General features: G+C 31.0%; 4 protein-coding genes across 4 annotated transcripts; 3 read left to right on the top strand and 1 right to left on the bottom strand.

Moving 5' to 3' along the window:
- Positions 1-444: 444 nt before the first annotated feature.
- LOC124536806 lies at positions 445-7,092 on the top strand. The gene is made up of 16 exons (XM_047113411.1): positions 445-702; positions 771-877; positions 1,113-1,256; positions 1,357-1,442; positions 1,616-1,720; positions 1,894-2,014; positions 2,106-2,166; positions 2,435-2,586; positions 3,056-3,220; positions 3,941-4,090; positions 4,507-4,682; positions 5,162-5,300; positions 5,409-5,537; positions 5,978-6,090; positions 6,263-6,376; positions 6,863-7,092. The coding sequence occupies exons 2-16, from the start codon at positions 772-774 to the stop codon at positions 7,073-7,075; spliced, it is 1,974 nt and encodes a 657-aa protein (XP_046969367.1). The 5' UTR covers positions 445-702; position 771; the 3' UTR covers positions 7,076-7,092.
- A 22-nt stretch (positions 7,093-7,114) lies between these two features.
- LOC124536807 lies at positions 7,115-9,139 on the bottom strand. The gene is made up of 5 exons (XM_047113412.1): positions 8,888-9,139; positions 8,458-8,817; positions 8,139-8,370; positions 7,553-7,809; positions 7,115-7,414 (listed from the first exon to the last, which is right to left on the bottom strand). Exons 1-5 carry the CDS (start codon positions 8,912-8,914, stop codon positions 7,325-7,327), a joined length of 966 nt encoding a protein of 321 aa, XP_046969368.1. The 5' UTR covers positions 8,915-9,139; the 3' UTR covers positions 7,115-7,324.
- Positions 9,140-10,013: 874 nt separating this feature from the next.
- On the top strand, positions 10,014-12,497 carry LOC124537128 (calmodulin-like). Its single transcript, XM_047113864.1, has 4 exons — positions 10,014-10,224; positions 10,303-10,471; positions 11,776-11,973; positions 12,361-12,497. The coding sequence occupies exons 1-4, from the start codon at positions 10,043-10,045 to the stop codon at positions 12,487-12,489; spliced, it is 678 nt and encodes a 225-aa protein (XP_046969820.1). The 5' UTR covers positions 10,014-10,042; the 3' UTR covers positions 12,490-12,497.
- A 943-nt stretch (positions 12,498-13,440) lies between these two features.
- LOC124536891 (FAS-associated factor 2) lies at positions 13,441-18,276 on the top strand. The gene is made up of 7 exons (XM_047113542.1): positions 13,441-13,779; positions 13,926-14,175; positions 14,261-14,444; positions 15,150-15,419; positions 16,421-16,595; positions 17,237-17,374; positions 17,862-18,276. Exons 1-7 carry the CDS (start codon positions 13,645-13,647, stop codon positions 18,018-18,020), a joined length of 1,311 nt encoding a protein of 436 aa, XP_046969498.1. The 5' UTR covers positions 13,441-13,644; the 3' UTR covers positions 18,021-18,276.
- Positions 18,277-18,781: the final 505 nt, after the last annotated feature.

The following is an 18,781-nucleotide window of genomic DNA, read 5'->3' as shown; positions in this document are numbered from 1 at the left end:
AAAGCAGTTCGTCACTACATATTGAATCCTAGTTACGGTTATACGTCGACTGGAAGTTTACAGTGTAGATATTATAAGTTATTTAAATAAAAATTAATAGTTTAAAAAAATCTGCATAAATATGTATAAATATGCACATTTTATTATTTAATTTGTGACTGACTGATAACGAGATTATTTCATGATATTGTTTTTGCAACTTGCGTTTAGCAATTGGCATATGATTATCGATACATAAAACAAAGAATGTCACGTCCCTTTAGTTTCAACACCTACATATGAACATTTACAGATTAGAGTAATAGAGAAGCTTAATTGAATTTGAAGCATCATAGTTCGTCTTCTTTAAATTAAAGATAGTTTATCATGCTACAATATACATTCTAAGAATAATTTTTGTCCCAGAAGCATTAGCTTATATTGTCTTTATTTTATATGTCAATACCATTTTTAAATTGTTGGTGGGACCGCACTTCGTGTTAAACTGTTAACTGTTAGTATGTGACAGTGACAATACAATTATACAAAAGTAATTAATAATTTATGTTTGAAATTCCTCACTGTAATTCGTAATAATGTTAAACGAAATAAAATAATTATTTATCAATATACTTAACGTAATGTTGTGTTTATTCCACAAACAAAAGTGAAATGGATTCTATGATTGCTATTTAAATCGACATAATCTCAAAAATAAGTCAGGTTAGTTACATAAAATTTAATATTTTAGTATTAAATTTGCTGATTTTACACATAAACAATTGTTTTAGAATGGATAAAAGCGCTTACGAGACTTATGAGTACCTGCCAAGCAATAGCACAGATAGTGATGCTAATCAATTTTTCGTCGTTCAAGATGATGGCACATTTCTTTCTGGTAAGCGCCTACTTGAAAATATGTATAGTACCGTTGTTTTGAATCATAAAAAATAGTCTCTTTGCGAAATTGAAACACTGTATTTCCAATGCATATAAATCTAATGTTCTAGTTAAAAAAATAACCTCTTCGTTGTAACAAAAAAAAAATTGTTTTCTAAACCTTATAAGCGTGATCAAAAATTCTTTTATAATCAATTTATTAAAATATAATTACATAAAATATGTTTCATTAGTTAACAGACCTGTACAGTATTTAACTCAAGTTGAAGACGTTAAAGAGGTACTAGATGGAACACAACCCTGTGCCGTGTATGATGTCACCCCACAACAGTTTTATGTTGATGTGGATAATTCAGCTGAACTCATTTCTGTATCTGGTAATATCTATTTCCATGAAAAATACACATTTTGATAACTCTTATAAATTATTTGAGACTTGATGAATTACTTGAATTAAGGCCCATAATCGCTTTTTAGATCAATTTGTTATACCAGAGGGAGAAAGCAATATGTATTCTAATAGTTACTTGCTGCAAGCTGTAGAAAATACGAAGGAGGAACAGGTACCAATATATTTTGAAATTTCCATTCTCATTACTTACTTTATGGTTTTATGAATATTTTATAATTTCAAAATTGACCTAAAATGTATGTGTAGTTGTTGTCCTATTGAAATCAATCTATTAGCATTTGTAAAAGCCCTTTAACACGAAAGATTGATATGTTTTTTTGACAGATGGATCAAGATGATGTTGATGAAGAAAATAAAGAAGTATCAGAAGTTAATGAAAGTTCACCTATTGATGAAAATACTGAGAGCAAAAATGATGATTGTACTGAGGTATGCATAATATTTTTTTTCATACAATATACAAAGTATATATCAATTAATTTAGTAGTTAGTTAGCAAATGTGGATATTTTATGATGAATGAAACTTTTATTTATGAAACATAGAAATGTATTAGTGATTACAATTGAATATTCAAGAATATAAGTAAAATAAAATTCACAGATAACTCTTAGTGATGAGCAGTATCAACTCTTAGAGAAAAAAGGTTGGATATTATTAGAAATAAGTGAAAAAATATTTTTATTGGATAATATGGGACTACATGACATCACAGAAGAAGAAAGTATGTATTGATGCTGTCATTTTTATAATTATAAATTTACTTACATATGAATCTATTATGTAAGCCTATAATAATTCAACATCAATTTCAGAATTAATTGAAAAGTTGAAACTTGAAATTCAGGCCGATAGCAATGAAGAGGCCCTTGCAAGGTAATTTAATGCTTTTATTATGTGATTAATAAAACTTTAATTGTAGCAACTGGATACATAGTTCTGTATTAGATATTAATTTGATAAGAACTGTAATTTTTTTTAGTTTCGTTATGGTAAACACTGACTTGCTGAGAGGGTATAAATTTACTAGTTATTGTAATTTAAAGTTCTTATTGATTAATAAAATATAACCATGTATTTAAAGATATTCTTATTTTATTCATTTTAAACTTATTTACTAACAAGTTTTAAAATTCTATTTCAGCTCTATTAAAACCGAAAATTTAGATGTTTCTTATGAGAATTCAGAAATAGTTGAAAATGAACAAAATGCAGAAGAACTAGTGAACTATGTAATCGAGGATGAAGGTGTGGATGAAAACTCACAGGACACATCCTATTATGACCACGAACAAGGTTGTCTGTATGCACTATTATCTATTTAAAGTAAAAGTAGTAAAGTAACAGCCTGTAAATTACCTAAGGCATCCTCTCTGGTTTAGGAAAGGGTTATTAAGGGAAATTATAATGAACATATTGTACTTTTTAAAGAAATATTTAAATAACCTATGAAGTTATTTGAATTTGTTATGCTTAAATAAGGTTATACATAGCTTGAGCTTAAATAACCCATAGTTACAAATGTATACTTAAAATAATAATAGGAACAGGGTTCACATATAATAATGAAGTATTTTATGTGCATAATGTTTTTCTTAATGAATGCAAATACATTACATGTGAATTGTAGAACAAAGGAAAAAAATAGCTTTGATAATTTTTTAGAATCAAATGTTCTAGTATAAAATATAGAATAAAATAATCAAAGATGTTCAAAAGTGTAGAAAATAAATTAACTAAGTTGAATTGTTATTGTTATTTTCAGATAAAAGCAGGCCTGAGATAATATATGAAGAAGAATTAACTGAAAATGGACATCTAACATCAGCTCAGTCTCCACATGACTATGTTAGACTTAATTCTGTGAAAAACACATCAGTTAGAAGAGATAGTAATGCTCTTAGAATAAAAACAAGCTTTTCTTTTAAAGGTAATTACTTTAGTACAATCTATACTTATATAATGCAAAAGTTAATACAAAACCCTGTCTGTTGCTCTCATATGGCCAAACTAAACCCAATTTGGTGAAATTTCATATAAAGAAAGTTTAAAATCCAAGATAAGATCCAAGATAAACTTAGGCTAATTACTTTTTGTCTATCATCTAAGTACCTCCCTAAAACGCGAGCGCTTCGTGGGCGACAACTAGTTGTGTGTATTATAGTTATTTTGAGATTTTTGTTTCTATGAAATACAAGAATCTGGAAACTTTATGAACTTATTCTAATGTTTTTTAATAATAACTCAATCTGTCTGTGCTCCTGTTTATTACTTTTGCTACATAACATCCTGGATTTGAAGCTGTAGTTTCTAATATAGTAGATACCTGTAATCTTTATATAATATAAAACAAATCTCTAAGTTTAGATCTTTTAAGCTGCACAATTGATTTTAATGCAGTTTTCATCAAAACACAGAGTGATTCAAGAAAACGAATATATATAAAGCATGCCTGCAATAGTAGAAAATTCCGGGAATTTTGATGTTAAAAAAAAAAAGATTTTAGCTTACGTTTGCTCTTCGATCTAAAAGTTGTATATAGGCCCCCTATTGTACCAGTGTGAAGATGGAATGGGTAGCAAGATACCAGATAAATGATTACTATATCTTATTTATATACACATGAAGTATAAAATAATAATAATTTCAGACATTCCACCTCAAATAGTATTAGGTAGAACTATACATGGTAAAAAGTTAGTGGCAAGTGTGAAGACAGAAAAAGCCTATAATACAAGTAGAACATCAAAGCAATCAAATTCATTGAAAGCTGGACAGGATGCTCAGCAATTACAGTCATGTAAGTACACTTTTAACTTCCAATATACTGTATACAAATATTTAATTATAGAAAAATAGAGGAATTCTGTATCTAATAGGGTGTAAATTCTCATTGTTGTTAAGAATTAACAGTGAGAATTATTAGTAGATAAATTATGATACCATTGAAAATTTTAATTGGTTCTACCCATATGGCAGAGTGGCAAGAATACAACCTATCACCAAAAGCAATGCTAAAAGGTACACATAGGCATGGAAGCAGGCTAAGTGACTGATGGTGATAATTAATTTTATAAACTGTAATAAAAAAATATACATCCAAACTATGACCAAGCAAACACTGTTTGTTACATCTCATTATTGATGATGAACACATGAAATTCTATAAAAACCTGTATATTTATTCTAATTCTTACATGTGTTTACACAATCCAGGTAATACAGGTTTGGATGAAACCAAATTTGACAATTTAATTCAAGAGGCACTATGTGGTAATGCTGAAAAATGTAGCATGAAAGATGTTACTGCAGCAGAAATTGTTGTGGAGCAACTGTTACGCGTACCTGCCTTCAAACCAACTGTCATGGAAAGACGCTTGCTCATTACTAAGGTAGATATAATTAAATATTTATTTATATAATTTAAAATTTTTCTATTATATCATTTTCTAGTTTTTTAAATTGTGTCTGTTTTTGCTTTCAATGTAAAATATTCTTGAAGTCAAATATGTTGAAACATTTGATGCACTAAAGTGAAGTAAAGTTACAGCCTGTAAATTTCCCACTGCTGGGATAAGCCTACTCTTCCATTAAGAAGAGGGTTTGGAACATATTCCACCACACTGTTCAAATGCGGGTTGGTGGAATGCACATGTGGCAGAATTTTGATGAAATTAGACACATGCAGGTTTCCTCACGATGTTTTCCTTCACCGCCAAGTAAGAGATGAATTATAAACACAAATTAATCACATATACTTAGTGGTGCTTGCCTGTGTTTGAACCCTGTGTTCTAACCAATGAAGGCAGATATATACTGTGAATACCTAGCACTAATCTCTAATAAAAAGTTATAAATATCTAAATTATAGGTAGTCATACAAGAATATGAACAATCTGGTCAAATGTATACAGAGACCATCCCCACACTAGTAACAGGCCAGGTTGTAAAGAATGGTGCCAAAATCGGTTTCATGTATGTACCTGATATGCTACGAATTTCTCTTGAAGGTAAAAGATATTTTTAAGGTTTTTTAATATTTTTGACTTGTGATTGTTATATGTTATATTTTTTGATACTTCAGATAAAAATATTTATAACTATGACAAATGTTTCAGATGAAGAAAATGATGATCTGAACCAAAGAAATAGAGATGCTGATGATGAAAATTTCTTGCATATTCATATAAGGGAAATGAAAGGTGTTGATGGAATTACCAGAATTTCAATTACACTGAACAAAAGACGTAAGTGGAACACATGACTATAAGTATTAAATAATTGTGAAAAAACAATTATCTATTCTTTTTTCTCAATTATTTTCGTCAAAAAAATTTGTTTAGTCTTTAAAACAAATTTTACATTGTTAACTGGTATATGTGCATAAGAAATGTTAATATTAGAATGTTGGTATATTAACTAAGTAGTGTTTGATATGTGCCGTAATTTATCTTGTTCAATCTTAATCAATTATTTAGCTTGTTATGTTATCTATGTGCAGAGCTTGATCAACAACTGCAGTAATAACAGATTTAAATTTTTTGATTTTACTTCAATAATAATGCAACTAAAACAAACATCTAGAATATTTGGAATACTATAAAAATATAAATAAATGTTTTTTTCTGAAGTCAACAAGTTTATTCTAGCAACTAATATTTGAAACAAAATGTTTTTCCATTTGTAGATATTCCATTGAGAGAAATGAGTGAAGTTAATATTCGTCAAAAACTGGTATATGCATGTAGTGCCTGTGCAGCAGTATATAAAACTGAGGAAGGACTTAGATTGCATCAAGAGGTAATTTTCTAGTGGCAGTTCTCACTATATTAATATTTCTACAATAAAAGATGGTTAGCAATCCGACCACTGCATACATAAGTAAAAGCAATATCATTACTGAAAGTACTCACAAAGTCTTGTACCAAAGTAATAACTTTTTTTATTGAATTTTAACAATATTTTTTTACAGACCGAATGCATGGAGACAGATGATATGCTAACTATAGATGCAGAAACCTCAAATAATTCATACACAATAGTCAATTCTGGTAAAGACAAACAGTATATGTGTAACCAATGTCATGTGAGTATTACATAGAATTTAAAACAAATTACAAAATATGTACAAAATATCAGTTTACTGAAAACACTTTCAAATGCCTGTTTTTATTTTTAAATAAAGTTACGAAGTACTTTTGAATTATCGACAAGCTATTTGGAAAAAAAGTGTTTCTAAAGATACCCTTCTTTTAAAAAATATACATTATAAAAGAGAAGCATTAGATATTTTTAAAGTATTCAAATTAATTAAATTAGTAAAAGTGACTCAAAATTTAAGTTCAAAGTGTACAATGATTTTTTTAAATCAATTTGTAAATCTTTAATCACCTAATTGAAACTGCTGCCTCACCTGCATGAATTTTGTTAAATATTACCTTATACCACACAAAACTTCGCCCCCTATTATAACACCCAGAGGAGCGAATTTTTATATTAAGCAGCAATTAACAATTTGTATATTTTAGGAAATTTTTGTTGTAGCTAATTAAGAAAATGTTTTTTTTTTCAGTCCTTATTTACAAAACTTAATAGTTGCCTCAAGCATATAAAAACACATTTTGAACAGGAAGAAGTAGATGATGGCTCCGAAATTACACCCAATCATAGTAAAAAGTTCTTAAAAGGTGTCTTTAAATGCAAAATGTGTCCAAGTACATATTTTCATGCAGCAACACTCTCAAAACACATTGTGTCCAAACACATAAAAATTAAGACAAAATAATAAAGAATTGACATGAAGAATTAAACTTTTATTTATAATAATAGAATAATAAAAATACATGTACACCTTCAGAAACCATGGCTCATATATTTTTGAGTTAGATAGTTTATCCATTTTTGACATTCCAGGGGAAACATTTTATTAAAAGAATGGATAAAGTTAATATCTGTATTCTGTTTGACTTATGATAATATCATTTGTCTGTTACCCTTGCCTTGTCAAATCCCAGTTTAATTTCAGAAAAACGAGCTAAAATAAATCATTAGAAAAAACATCATCCAGATTTTCCATAAAATCTATATCATCAATAACTGAGTCATTATTTGAAATATTCTCTGAAACAATAAAAAGTAATCATTAAAATAAATTATAATGTTTATTTTTCGTTCTGAATATATTGGTATATAATTTATTTGTTATACTTAAAGTTTAAAACTTTAATAAGATTAAATAAGTGATATTTGGAGTACCTTTAGATCTTTCTAATTTAATTATAGTGAAATCTTCCTCACAATTTTTTTGCCACCCATCTGGCAAATTTTCATTATCATTTATTTGAGCTGAACTATATATCACTGCAATATTACTCAATGTTATATTTAAGTAATGTTTCTTGAATGCACTTCCAGTTGTAAGAACAGTGGGTTTAGAGAGGACAACAGCACAATATTCTGATACAATGTATGCAGAAAATGCTGTCCATGCATCTCTATGAAGTGTACATTTTATGTTTCCTAAAAATAACAAATATTAAATGAGTTATGTTCAAAATATGTATTCTTATTTAGCATTGTGCCATGCTAACACATTCACATAACATTAAAACACAGTTCACTTCTCTGTCCAGTGGCAGTTATAGTCATTATTGACATCAGTGTGTTAATAATTACTATAACTGCCAGTATCAAACTAGTCCAGTGGACTAGTTTGATATACCATCATTCAAACTCCAGTAATGTTAGAGGTTGAATGGTATTTGCTGTGTTCGCTATGTGAAGTATACCAACATAATTATGGATATGTGCATATTTTTGTTATGGAAAGTGTCCCATGGGAAACTCACCTGTTTTATCTCTTAGTGTTATCAATGGGTCAATAGCAGATCTGTCAACTGATTCAACTATAGCAATTACAAATTGAGCCTTTTTTCTAAGTAAGTTTCCAGCAAGTGCCTGATGTTTTATAGCCTTGATAGAATTAATTTCTTTTATGCTGGCTGTGTCTTCCAGGAGTCGCTTCCAAAGTGGAGTTTCAAAGACATTACCATGTAAGTAACCTTGTGCGAAATCTATATCCTTAAAATGAATTTGGAAGTCTTGTATTAACAGATCTCATGAATAAAAATTGTTTCCTAGCCAACTATGATATCTAAATTGTGTTACCTGCGAGAGAAGTTCCATTTGACAGACATCATCATCTTTTTTCTCTTCAAAGTTACCTGATAACAGACCAGCTGGACCAGGAAACTTTCTTTTACTATTGTGATCAAAATAAGAATTTATAATCTTTCTTTTTGTATGCTTTGGGGAAACGTTAGTTTCCTTAACTTTATTAGCACAGGTATCAGGTACATTTACATTGTTCTTGTTTAAATTACTTTTTTCAAAAATTGCAGATACATTATTTTTTAAAACTGTCTTCTGAATTTCACCTTTATCAGAACAATCAGCTTGTTTTTGGGTTTCTTGGCAATTTTTAGGTAATTTTACATTTATGTCAGGAAAATCAATTTGTGACAAAATCTGGAAATTACATACACATAAGATATTTTAAATAATGTTTATAAGATATTTACTCTAAAGGTTTGTTTACCTGATCATAGTCGTCCGATTCAAACATTGTTTAATGTATGGTATTATAACAATATCTTTTCAAATAATGGAATTTTTCAAAAGTTAATTCGTATATAAAAAAAGCTTAATGCAATAAAAGATAAAAATGTATTTGGACAATTAATATTAACAGTCGCAATAGTAAAAGCAAATTAACGGATTCACGGATAATAAATAAACAGTTTATAAAGCGGTAATCTGCTCCTGCTGTCGCTAACATATGATTTGTTATGTCAAAACTGACAAGCAAAGTGAGTTGACAAATGACTGACAAGAATACTTGTCATGTAAAATAGTTATAATTTCAAACCGAAACCACTACTCTGCGAATTTAATTGAATCATTTTCGAAAAGCAGATTATTTTGTAACATTAAAATTGTTATTTAGATACCGTTGTTGCTAGTAAGTAGTTGCTAAGTAAGTAACTTTAAAGTTTTTATTGATGAGTTTTTGTGAATGTATTAAAGATAAACAGGACAAAAAAAATCTTAGCTCTCGAGGTTGGTGGGGCTTTGGCTATGTATGTAAGGAATGATTAACATTTCTAAGGCGAGTGTGCGCGTTATTTTCCCTATAATAGAAAAAACTACTCCTTTGTAAATATCCCGAATCAGCTCCAAGATTATAAATACGACAAATCGTTTTTAAAACTGAAAACAGTTTGAAAAAAGTTTATGTAACAGGGTCCTCTATGATGGGAAACGGGTATTGATAGTCGCGAACTAACTTAACTAAAATATACGGTCGCCGGCGCGGCACACTTTTTTCTGTTGTTTAGTATGGGCATAACATATCTGTTTATTAGAATATCATTGCTGACGAGGTAGAATGTAAATTGTCCAAATATTGTGAACTGTGAAATATGATTGCAATTTAACGTATTTAGTTAAACATATAAACACATAACATTCAACCAAAAAAAAAAAAAAATAGATACAGACGAATTGAAAACCTCCTCCTTTTTGAAGTCGGTTGAAAATCAAAATTGAACAATAATACAAACTCTTCTACAAATTATTTATTTGGTGTATGAATATTTTTATTATCTGTTACTATGAGACATAAGACAATACAATTGATTTACAAATATATATTGCATAAATTTGTTAGTTTATAATTATTTTACCGATAAAAATGGCTGTTTTTGATGTTTTTAATCCCTTAAAGAATGTGACACCGCGGTTCACTGAAGAAAAGTTGTCTGAAATCATTGAATGGTTCGACGAAAATTCAAAGCCTCTATTAATAATTGATAATGGAGAACCGATAAATGTAATAACTGTTGAAAAAATAAAAGACTTTTTGGAGCTCAAAAAGTATAGTATAGATTAGTTTTAATAAATACCACAATAGTCAAACCATGTTTGATCCATAAATTATTTTTAATTTTATAGATTTCATAGGCGTGATTTTCATTATCCGAGTTATGCAGAAATTATGAATGAAGTAGAAAAATTAAAAGCCGGAATTATAAGAATGATAACAAAGGATCAATTCATATATATGCTAGATAAATGGATTTTAATGCCTGACATTAAACATGAGCTTAAACTAGCATTCAAGGTATCTCGTAATACAAAATATTTCCCAATTTTGACCAGAAACTTTTCTGATCCTAACAACAACAACAACAGCCTGTAAATTCCCACTGCTGGGCTAAAGGTCTCCTCTCCCTTAGAGGAGAAGGTTTGGAACATATTCCACCACGCTGTTCCAATGCGGGTTGGTGGAATACACATGTGGCCGAATTTCTATGAAATTTGTCACATGCAGGTTTCCTCATCATGTTTTCCTTCACCGCTGAGTTCGAGATGAATTATAAAGACAAATTAAGCACATGAATCAGCGGTGCTTGCCTGGGTTTGAACCCGCAATCATCGGTTAAGATGCACGCGTTCTAACCACTGGGCCATCTCGACTCATCTGATCCTAAATTATGATTTATTAAACAAATAATATATAGTTCACTGCAATTGAACCTTCTTAAACTTTACTAACCAAAATTCTTATAGTTATACAAGCACTATATTAGTACATATTACTGTAGAATTTCGCTACATCGGAATTTTAGATTTCAATAAAGCCTACAAAATTTTAATAACTAGATTAAAAATTTGTTGGCTTAAAATTAATAATATTTGACATGTAACTATTTCTTACATCACCATTACACCACCATTACAATACTAAAACACACGAGACAACTAATTATTATTGTTGATTGGGGGTAGAATCTGTGGTGAGTGGTAGTACCTAATCAGAGGAGTATGCATAAAGACTAACCATCACCACCAAGTGAAGCTCATAGATCAAATTATAGACAGAATAAACTTTTGAAATTGCTAGCCTGTCCGAAACGAAGTCATGCATAATATTTTTTATTTATAATACAACAACTACAACAGTAAATTCCTTACTGCCTATTCCACCAGGCTGTTCCAAAGCGGGTTGGTATGTATATACACATGTGGCGGAATTTCTTTGAAATTAGAGATATGCAGATTTCTTCGCGATGTTTTCCTGCACCGCCAAACACGAGATGCATTATAAACACAAATTAAGCACATGAATATTTAGTGGTGCCTGGGTTTGAACCCGCAATCATCGGTTAAGATGTATGCGTTCTTACCACTGAACACTTTATTTATAATACAACACAATTACATTTAATTACGTAATTCCACTTTAATTGCTATCCCAAAATTTCGATAACAGTTCCTTCGATGTTCAAAACGGCATTTTTTCGCAAATCCTTAGTGAATGTCATAGATTACTCAAGCACCCGGACTGTTTATGTATGATTTAGTAAATTTTATTAAAGTTACCTGTGTAGTTTTCTCTTTTGATTGTTCATTTATTTTGAATAGGTATTCGACACCGAAAAACGAAATTTTTTGGAGACAGATGACTTTAAAGTTATAGTAACAACTTATGCAGATGTATTTAGTGAAGCAGAAACCCGAGAGCTATTACGAGATGCAAATGTTCGTGGCGATGGAAATATTTTTTATGAGGATTTTGTTGAAAGCCTATTTCAAGTCGCTCCTGAGCTTTATCAATTAGAGGTAAATATTTATACTTACTTAACTGAGATAACATTATCATCAATCAATTAACATTGTTTTGTATTTTTAATAACTTATTATTTTTCTACCCGCAAATTCCGCACTTAACTATGTGTGTAATTTGAAGTATCAATGACTCCAAGTTTTACTTTTGCTTTACTACCATAAATTTCATTATCATTATTTGCAAAATGTCAAAGCGCACCTCTGTATCTGAGACAGATATTTATTTTTACCTGGGTATCTGAGACACTGGGTTAGTGGAATACCTCTATAAGTTAAACAACATTGCAAGTCTCTTGAAGTTTCACTTAACGAGGTTTCACTGTATTACATTATCACCAAAATAAGCACATGAAGAAAAATTAACTTATTTATTTTTATCAGGCTCAATATTTGTACGAAAATCCTAATGAGGATCCGTCAGTTTTGCCAGAACCTGAAGAAACTTTACCTACTCCAACAGCAACCGAAGGAGACTCGAAAACGCCAGTGAATGATAAAAAGGATTCATGATTACATGCAATTAAATATTTTTCAAAAATTAACTGTAATTATTTCGAACTAAAAGATATTAAGTCGTTAATATTAAGTGAAGGAAATGAAATTTTATGACATACATAAGTTGTAACATTTAACGAGAAAATAAAAAAAATAGGAACGGTATTTCAGATAATCAGAGTAGTCGTCATCGACATCCGTCGTCATCATTGATATTCGGCTGACCATATAGCCCGATACCCGGATATCCAGCCGCCGGTCCGGAAAGAAAAAACTGAAAGACTATGTTGAAAATGCTTATGCTGGCCTTATTTATGATGAAAAACGCAACTGCCTGTTACCTCTCAATGCAAAGAAATTATTATTTATTTACCATAATTTACCCTCAGTTTTCCTTTAAGTTACATCAATTTAGGTTTAAAAATTTAAGTCAAGTGTTACTATGACTAACTGAATAGAGCCAATAATTACTCAAAAATATATTTCTTTTATCCAGAATGTCTTATTTAATTCATCTCTAGTAGTAGTAATTTCATCTCTAGTATTTATAATATAGGTAGATTAAACCAAGAAATGGTAAACAAACCAAAGTTTCTTTTTTCCTTAACCAGTATTTATTTTGATTTTTATCGATCTTCTTTGAGCATAATTTTAATGAATAAACTTACAAAATATATTTATACTTATAACAACTTCTTTGTCATTTAGCCTATATTTAATATTTTAAGATTCATTGCTAAGTAAAATTTGAACAAATACAATAAATATATAAGATTAACAAGAAGTGAATACAAGGTCAATATGTCAGATATATGTATTTATTGGTCATTAATAATTATTATTACCCAATGATAAAATATTAAGTAGTAAGAAAACTGAAAAGTCATATAATTTTTAGTGAAATAGCAAAAAGCAATTTTTATTATTTCCAGTATTACCATTTATTAAAAAAGTTAATTACGAATGACATGTCATGCATGACATGTCAACTTCTGTTACCTAGATAATGTGTACCGAGGCATTTTATTGAGAAAAACAATTTATTCTAAGCATTTTCTCAGCATTATTTTTGTGTTATTTTTGTTTATAAGCATATTTATGTAGAACTACGTATACGATACTTTATATATATTTATTCTATTGCTAATATCTTACTTAAAAGTTATAGCAATGGATCTAGAAGACAATGCATTGGGTTTGACCCAAGAACAAACTGATAAAATTCTGCAGTTTCAAGATTTAACAGGAATCGAGGATATGTCAATATGCAGAGATGTTTTGCAAAGACATCAATGGGACTTAGAGGTATAGACTCAGTTCCATAAAATCGCAACTTTCTCGTGTATCCTTAGAACAGTAACTTTGTTTTTTTTTTATTATTATGGATTTCTGAAAGTTTATTTTACGATAAATAGAAATTATATTAATTAAAATAAACTGTAATATTTTAGGTAGCAATTCAAGAACAACTTAATATACGAGAAGGTCGACCCTCCGTATTTGCGACGGAAGCAAGAGCGCCTCCAGTCGTACATGACCATATAGCTCAGCAAGTATTTACAGATGAGACTCCAGAAGGTCCCATAGGAGTGAGAGGACTACTCCGTTATGTAGTCAACTTAGTTGTATCAATGTGTTATAGTACAATATCCTCTGTGCTGAACTTGCTTTTAAGTTTTGTGAGAAATGATGAAAGAAGATGTAAGTACATAATTTAAATTAGAATTACGTTAAAATCAATTTTTTTGATAAGAAAAATTAACATTAGTTATTTTTAAATTTTTAGTGGTAACAGATCCACTTGGAGATGTGATGACTTTCATAAATACCTATACATCGAGATACAATCCACACCCTGTATTTTATCAGGGCACGTATGCACAAGCACTAAATGATGCTAAAAATGAATTGAGATTTCTTATTGTGTACCTTCACTCAGAATCAGCTACAGAGACACAAAACTTTTGCAGGTAACATACATTATGTTCTAGTATATAAGATGTATAAAACTATATTTTATATTATCAGTAATTATATTTTAACATTACAAAAAGTCTCTGATTCATACACTCGACTAATTCAAATAGAAGTTGTCAATTAAAATAGGCCAACGAAACTGTTAGGTCACATTTAAACTAAATCGATTAACAATTGGGGTGAAATCCCATTATTGGATTTAAATCAATTATCAGTATTTTCATAAAAAACTACATTGAGCCTTTTGCAAGGAGCATTCTTATATGCTACAACCTAGAATATGGCTTTCTTTGTAAAGATATACCATATATTTTTAAAATCATTGTTGTACAGTTATTTCGAATTTGGAATTTTGAAATTCATTGAAAATATTTGTCATATACAAATTAAATGTTTATTAATGTTATTTTTTTAATTTTAATTTTCAGAATGAATTGTAAAAAAGTTTTCTTGCTAAATGCTACATTGTTCTTTAGTGCATATACATTTATTTCATCTCATTTTCTTTAATAATAAACTGCCCCTGTATGAAGCCGAGCGGGCTGCTACCATTTTATAAACTGTAAATTACATTAATATATCACAATGTAGTAAATTTGTATTTTTATTTACTTAATGTAAATGTAGGATTATGCATATTTGTAACTTTAAAGATAAATCTGTATGTAAACCAACTGAAAAGTATCAATTTTTTCTAGGACAACACTATCAGACCCAGAGGTGATCCAATACATAAATACTCATGGTCTCTTTTGGGGATGTTCTATTGATACATCAGAAGGGTGGCGGGTTGCACAGTCGGTGGGAGGTCGAAGATACCCACTGCTGTGTGTGGTGTGCGTGCGCGAACATCGCATGACAGTTGTAGCACGGAGTGAGGGTGCCTGCGCACCTCAGCAGTTGTTAGTGAGATTACAGAGGGTGGTCACTGAGAATGAACCGCATCTCGCCGCTGCTCGAGCTGACAGGTGAGAAGTTTTATATAAATTAGTGCAATACTGCCAAGTTTAAGGTTTTTAAATGTTACTAAACATAATGATTCATGATGACAGTTTCATAAATGTCATCTATTAGTCTCTTTTACAATAAATTTAAAAAGTCTAAAGCAGTTATAAATAACCATCAGATCAGTTATACGAGTAATCACTTCAAGTCAATTAGAGTATAGTACAGTAGATTGTGGGTGAGCCAGTGTAACTACAGGCACAAGGGACATAACATCTTAGTTCCCAAGGTTGGTGGCGCATTGACGATGTACGGAATAGTTAATATTTCTTACAGCTTCATTGTCTATGGGTGATGGTGCCCACTTATCATCAGGTGGCCCATATCCTCGTCCGCCAACCTATACCATAAAAAAAAGATAGCAGCGACTACAATGCCATCAGTGCCATCACTGATGGCCAGTGGTTAGAACGCGTGCATCTCAACCGATGATTGCGGGTTCAAACCCAGACAAGCACCGCTGATTCATGTGCTTAATTTGTGTTTATAATTCATCTCGTGCTCAGCGGTGAAGGAAAACATCGTGAGGAAACCTGCATGTGACAAATTTCATAGAGATTCTGCCACATGTGTATTCCACCAACCCGCATTGGAACAGCGTGGTGGAATATGTTCCTTTCCAAACCTTCTCCTCAAAGGGAGAGGAGGCCTGTAGCCCAGCAGTGGGAATTTACAGGTTGTTGTTGTTGTTAAGAATTATAATTAAAAATGTAGATGGTATACTTAAACAAGAGCTGTTGTGGGACAGCCATTTAGAACAGGGTTGCTTTGGCTATATTTATATTACGTATTTATTAAAAGTCAACCTTATAATATACAATAAACTAACAACGTTTGAGAATAATTATGTGACAAGAAATAATAATGTTATTGGAAACCGTATATAATAGAAAGAGGCAGAAGTAATGAGAAAGAGAGAAGAAGATCGCCTGCCCTACATTGACTGCATTGTAATGTGTTCCAGAGTGGAGCGCGAGGTGACGGCGCGGCTGCGCGCGGCGCAGGACGAGGCGTACGCGGAGTCGCTGGCCGCGGACCAGGAGAAGGAGCGCCGCCGCGCCGCCGACCGCGCCGCGCGCGACCAGCTGCAGCGCGACACGCGCGACCGCCAGCTGCAGGAGGAGCAGCGCCGCCTGCAGGTACGAGACAGCTACATATTATATTATGCCTTTCTACAAAATCGTGCGCGGCTGATAATGATTTAACACTTTAACTGCGATATCATTTTTTTTTTATTTCTGTTGTACGAGGCTTTTAAGACCTCGTATGAGTTTTCATACCGGTAAAGAGCTTATTAGACCCCGTATCACTAAAAATCTCTACGTGATGTAATGATGTGATGCGATCGATTTTTTGAGAGCTCATATTAATGTAGGTTCACTATGGCATTCGGTTTTCAATAGGCATCACATATAAATATATTTATCATTTTCCTACAATATGTCATATATATGTTACAGCCTTCGTGCGATAGAGAAATGTATGTTTTTCTTAGCACCGCAAGGGAGACACATACGAGGCCTATAAGACCTCGCTCCGCAGAGAACGTGTTAGAGTGCGGCGCCTTCAAATTAATCGTTAAATGTATTCGTCTCGTAGTTCTACACCCTCAACCCTTGATAGATCTTGAAATAGTTAAACTGTAACTGATTTGTTTTATATTTAAGTTGGCCAGAAGATTAAATGTCACATTTCGACTATTATTCCTTGATAGTTTATTTTTGTTGATAACAAAATCTAAATGGAATTAGTGCTGATTTTATTTATTATTTATTTCTAGGTAATAGCAGCTCGGGAAGAAATGGCAGCTAATTTGCCAGTTGAACCGTTGCCTGGTGCCGATGTGGTTGTGTTACTCATTCGACTCCCTGGTGGAGAGAGACTCACTCGTCGTTTTCTTTTCTCTCATACCACACAGGTATGTGTTATATTTATTATAGTTAATAATATTTTGTAGAGAAAAGTATTTTGTTTGCAAGAATTTGAATATAAAGATACATTTTAATAACGAATTGACTAAAACTAAACTAAGTATTAATTAATTAAAATATTTAGAAATGAAATTAAAAATAATATGCTGATACATATAATTACTTTTCATGAAATATTATATTTAGTATAACGATTTGACGACATTTGACGACCTCCGTGGTCGAGTGGTGTGTACACCGGTTTTCATGTTCATGTTTCGGTACGCCACTCCGAGGTCCTGGGTTCGATTCCCGGCTGAGTCGATGTAGATTATTATTAGTTTTCTATGTTGTCTTGGGTCTGGGTGTTTGTGGTACCGTTGTTACTTCTGATTTTCCATAACAGTGCTTCAGCTACTTACATTGGGATCAGAGTAATGTATGTGATGTTGTCTCATATTTTTTTATTTATAATATATTAATTCTCACTTTCAGGATCTATACGATTTCGTGTTCAGTAACGCTCAAGCTCCAGAAGAATTTGAAATCACGACCAATTTTCCAAAACGTATCATAACTCGAGGGACAGCAAACTTGAAAGACGTCGGTCTCAAAGACCGCGATGTACTTTTCGTCAATGATATTAACGCATAGACATTTTAATTAAAAATGCTATTGGTTTCCAATTTACAGAAATGTTAATGAGTTGTAGACAGCATAAAAATGGAGTCATCAGAAATTAATGTCTGTTTATGAAAATATGTTCTATAAGTTACTTATAAGTCTGTATAGTGTAAGTTGATTCATTAAAGAATACAGATCGGGCTATGCGATTACAAAATTAATTGTTTATTAAAATCTAATGCATAATACAAGCGTAAAAGTCTATTTCATTTATTATAATTTTTTTTTTCTTCAAATTATTTTAATAAAAATTTGACAAATTTTTATTAACCGTATCATCGAGTTATATCAGATGTAAAATTGAAATGATTTTCAAAAATGATTTTAACAAGGCATCATAATGCATGTTCCACAAATACCCAAATTATATTGATTATGTCGAAACCTATTGGAACCGTTTTAAAAATTTTAAGATAATATATTTTGGTATGATGAAAATATTTATCGTAGGGACGTTTTTATCGAAGGTATTGCCTGTCTCTCTAGTTATCGCTTCACGGATGCGTTTATGAATTCTCAAAATAACTGCCCAGTTAGGGTATTTAAAATGTATACCCAAAGCACATACAGATAATCCCCGGTTACAAACTAATGCCGGTAGGATAGCGTGCACGCCAATGATATTCTAATAAACAGATATGTTATATCCATACTAAACAACAGAAAAAAGTGTGCCGCGCCGGGGACCGTTTATTTTAGTTTATTTTTACATTTCGTTAAAAGTAAAAAGG

Source organism: Vanessa cardui, chromosome 17 (genome assembly GCF_905220365.1).
Source record: "Vanessa cardui chromosome 17, ilVanCard2.1, whole genome shotgun sequence".
Lineage (NCBI taxonomy): Eukaryota > Metazoa > Arthropoda > Insecta > Lepidoptera > Nymphalidae > Vanessa > Vanessa cardui.
This window is presented reverse-complemented; position numbering and strand designations above follow the sequence as displayed.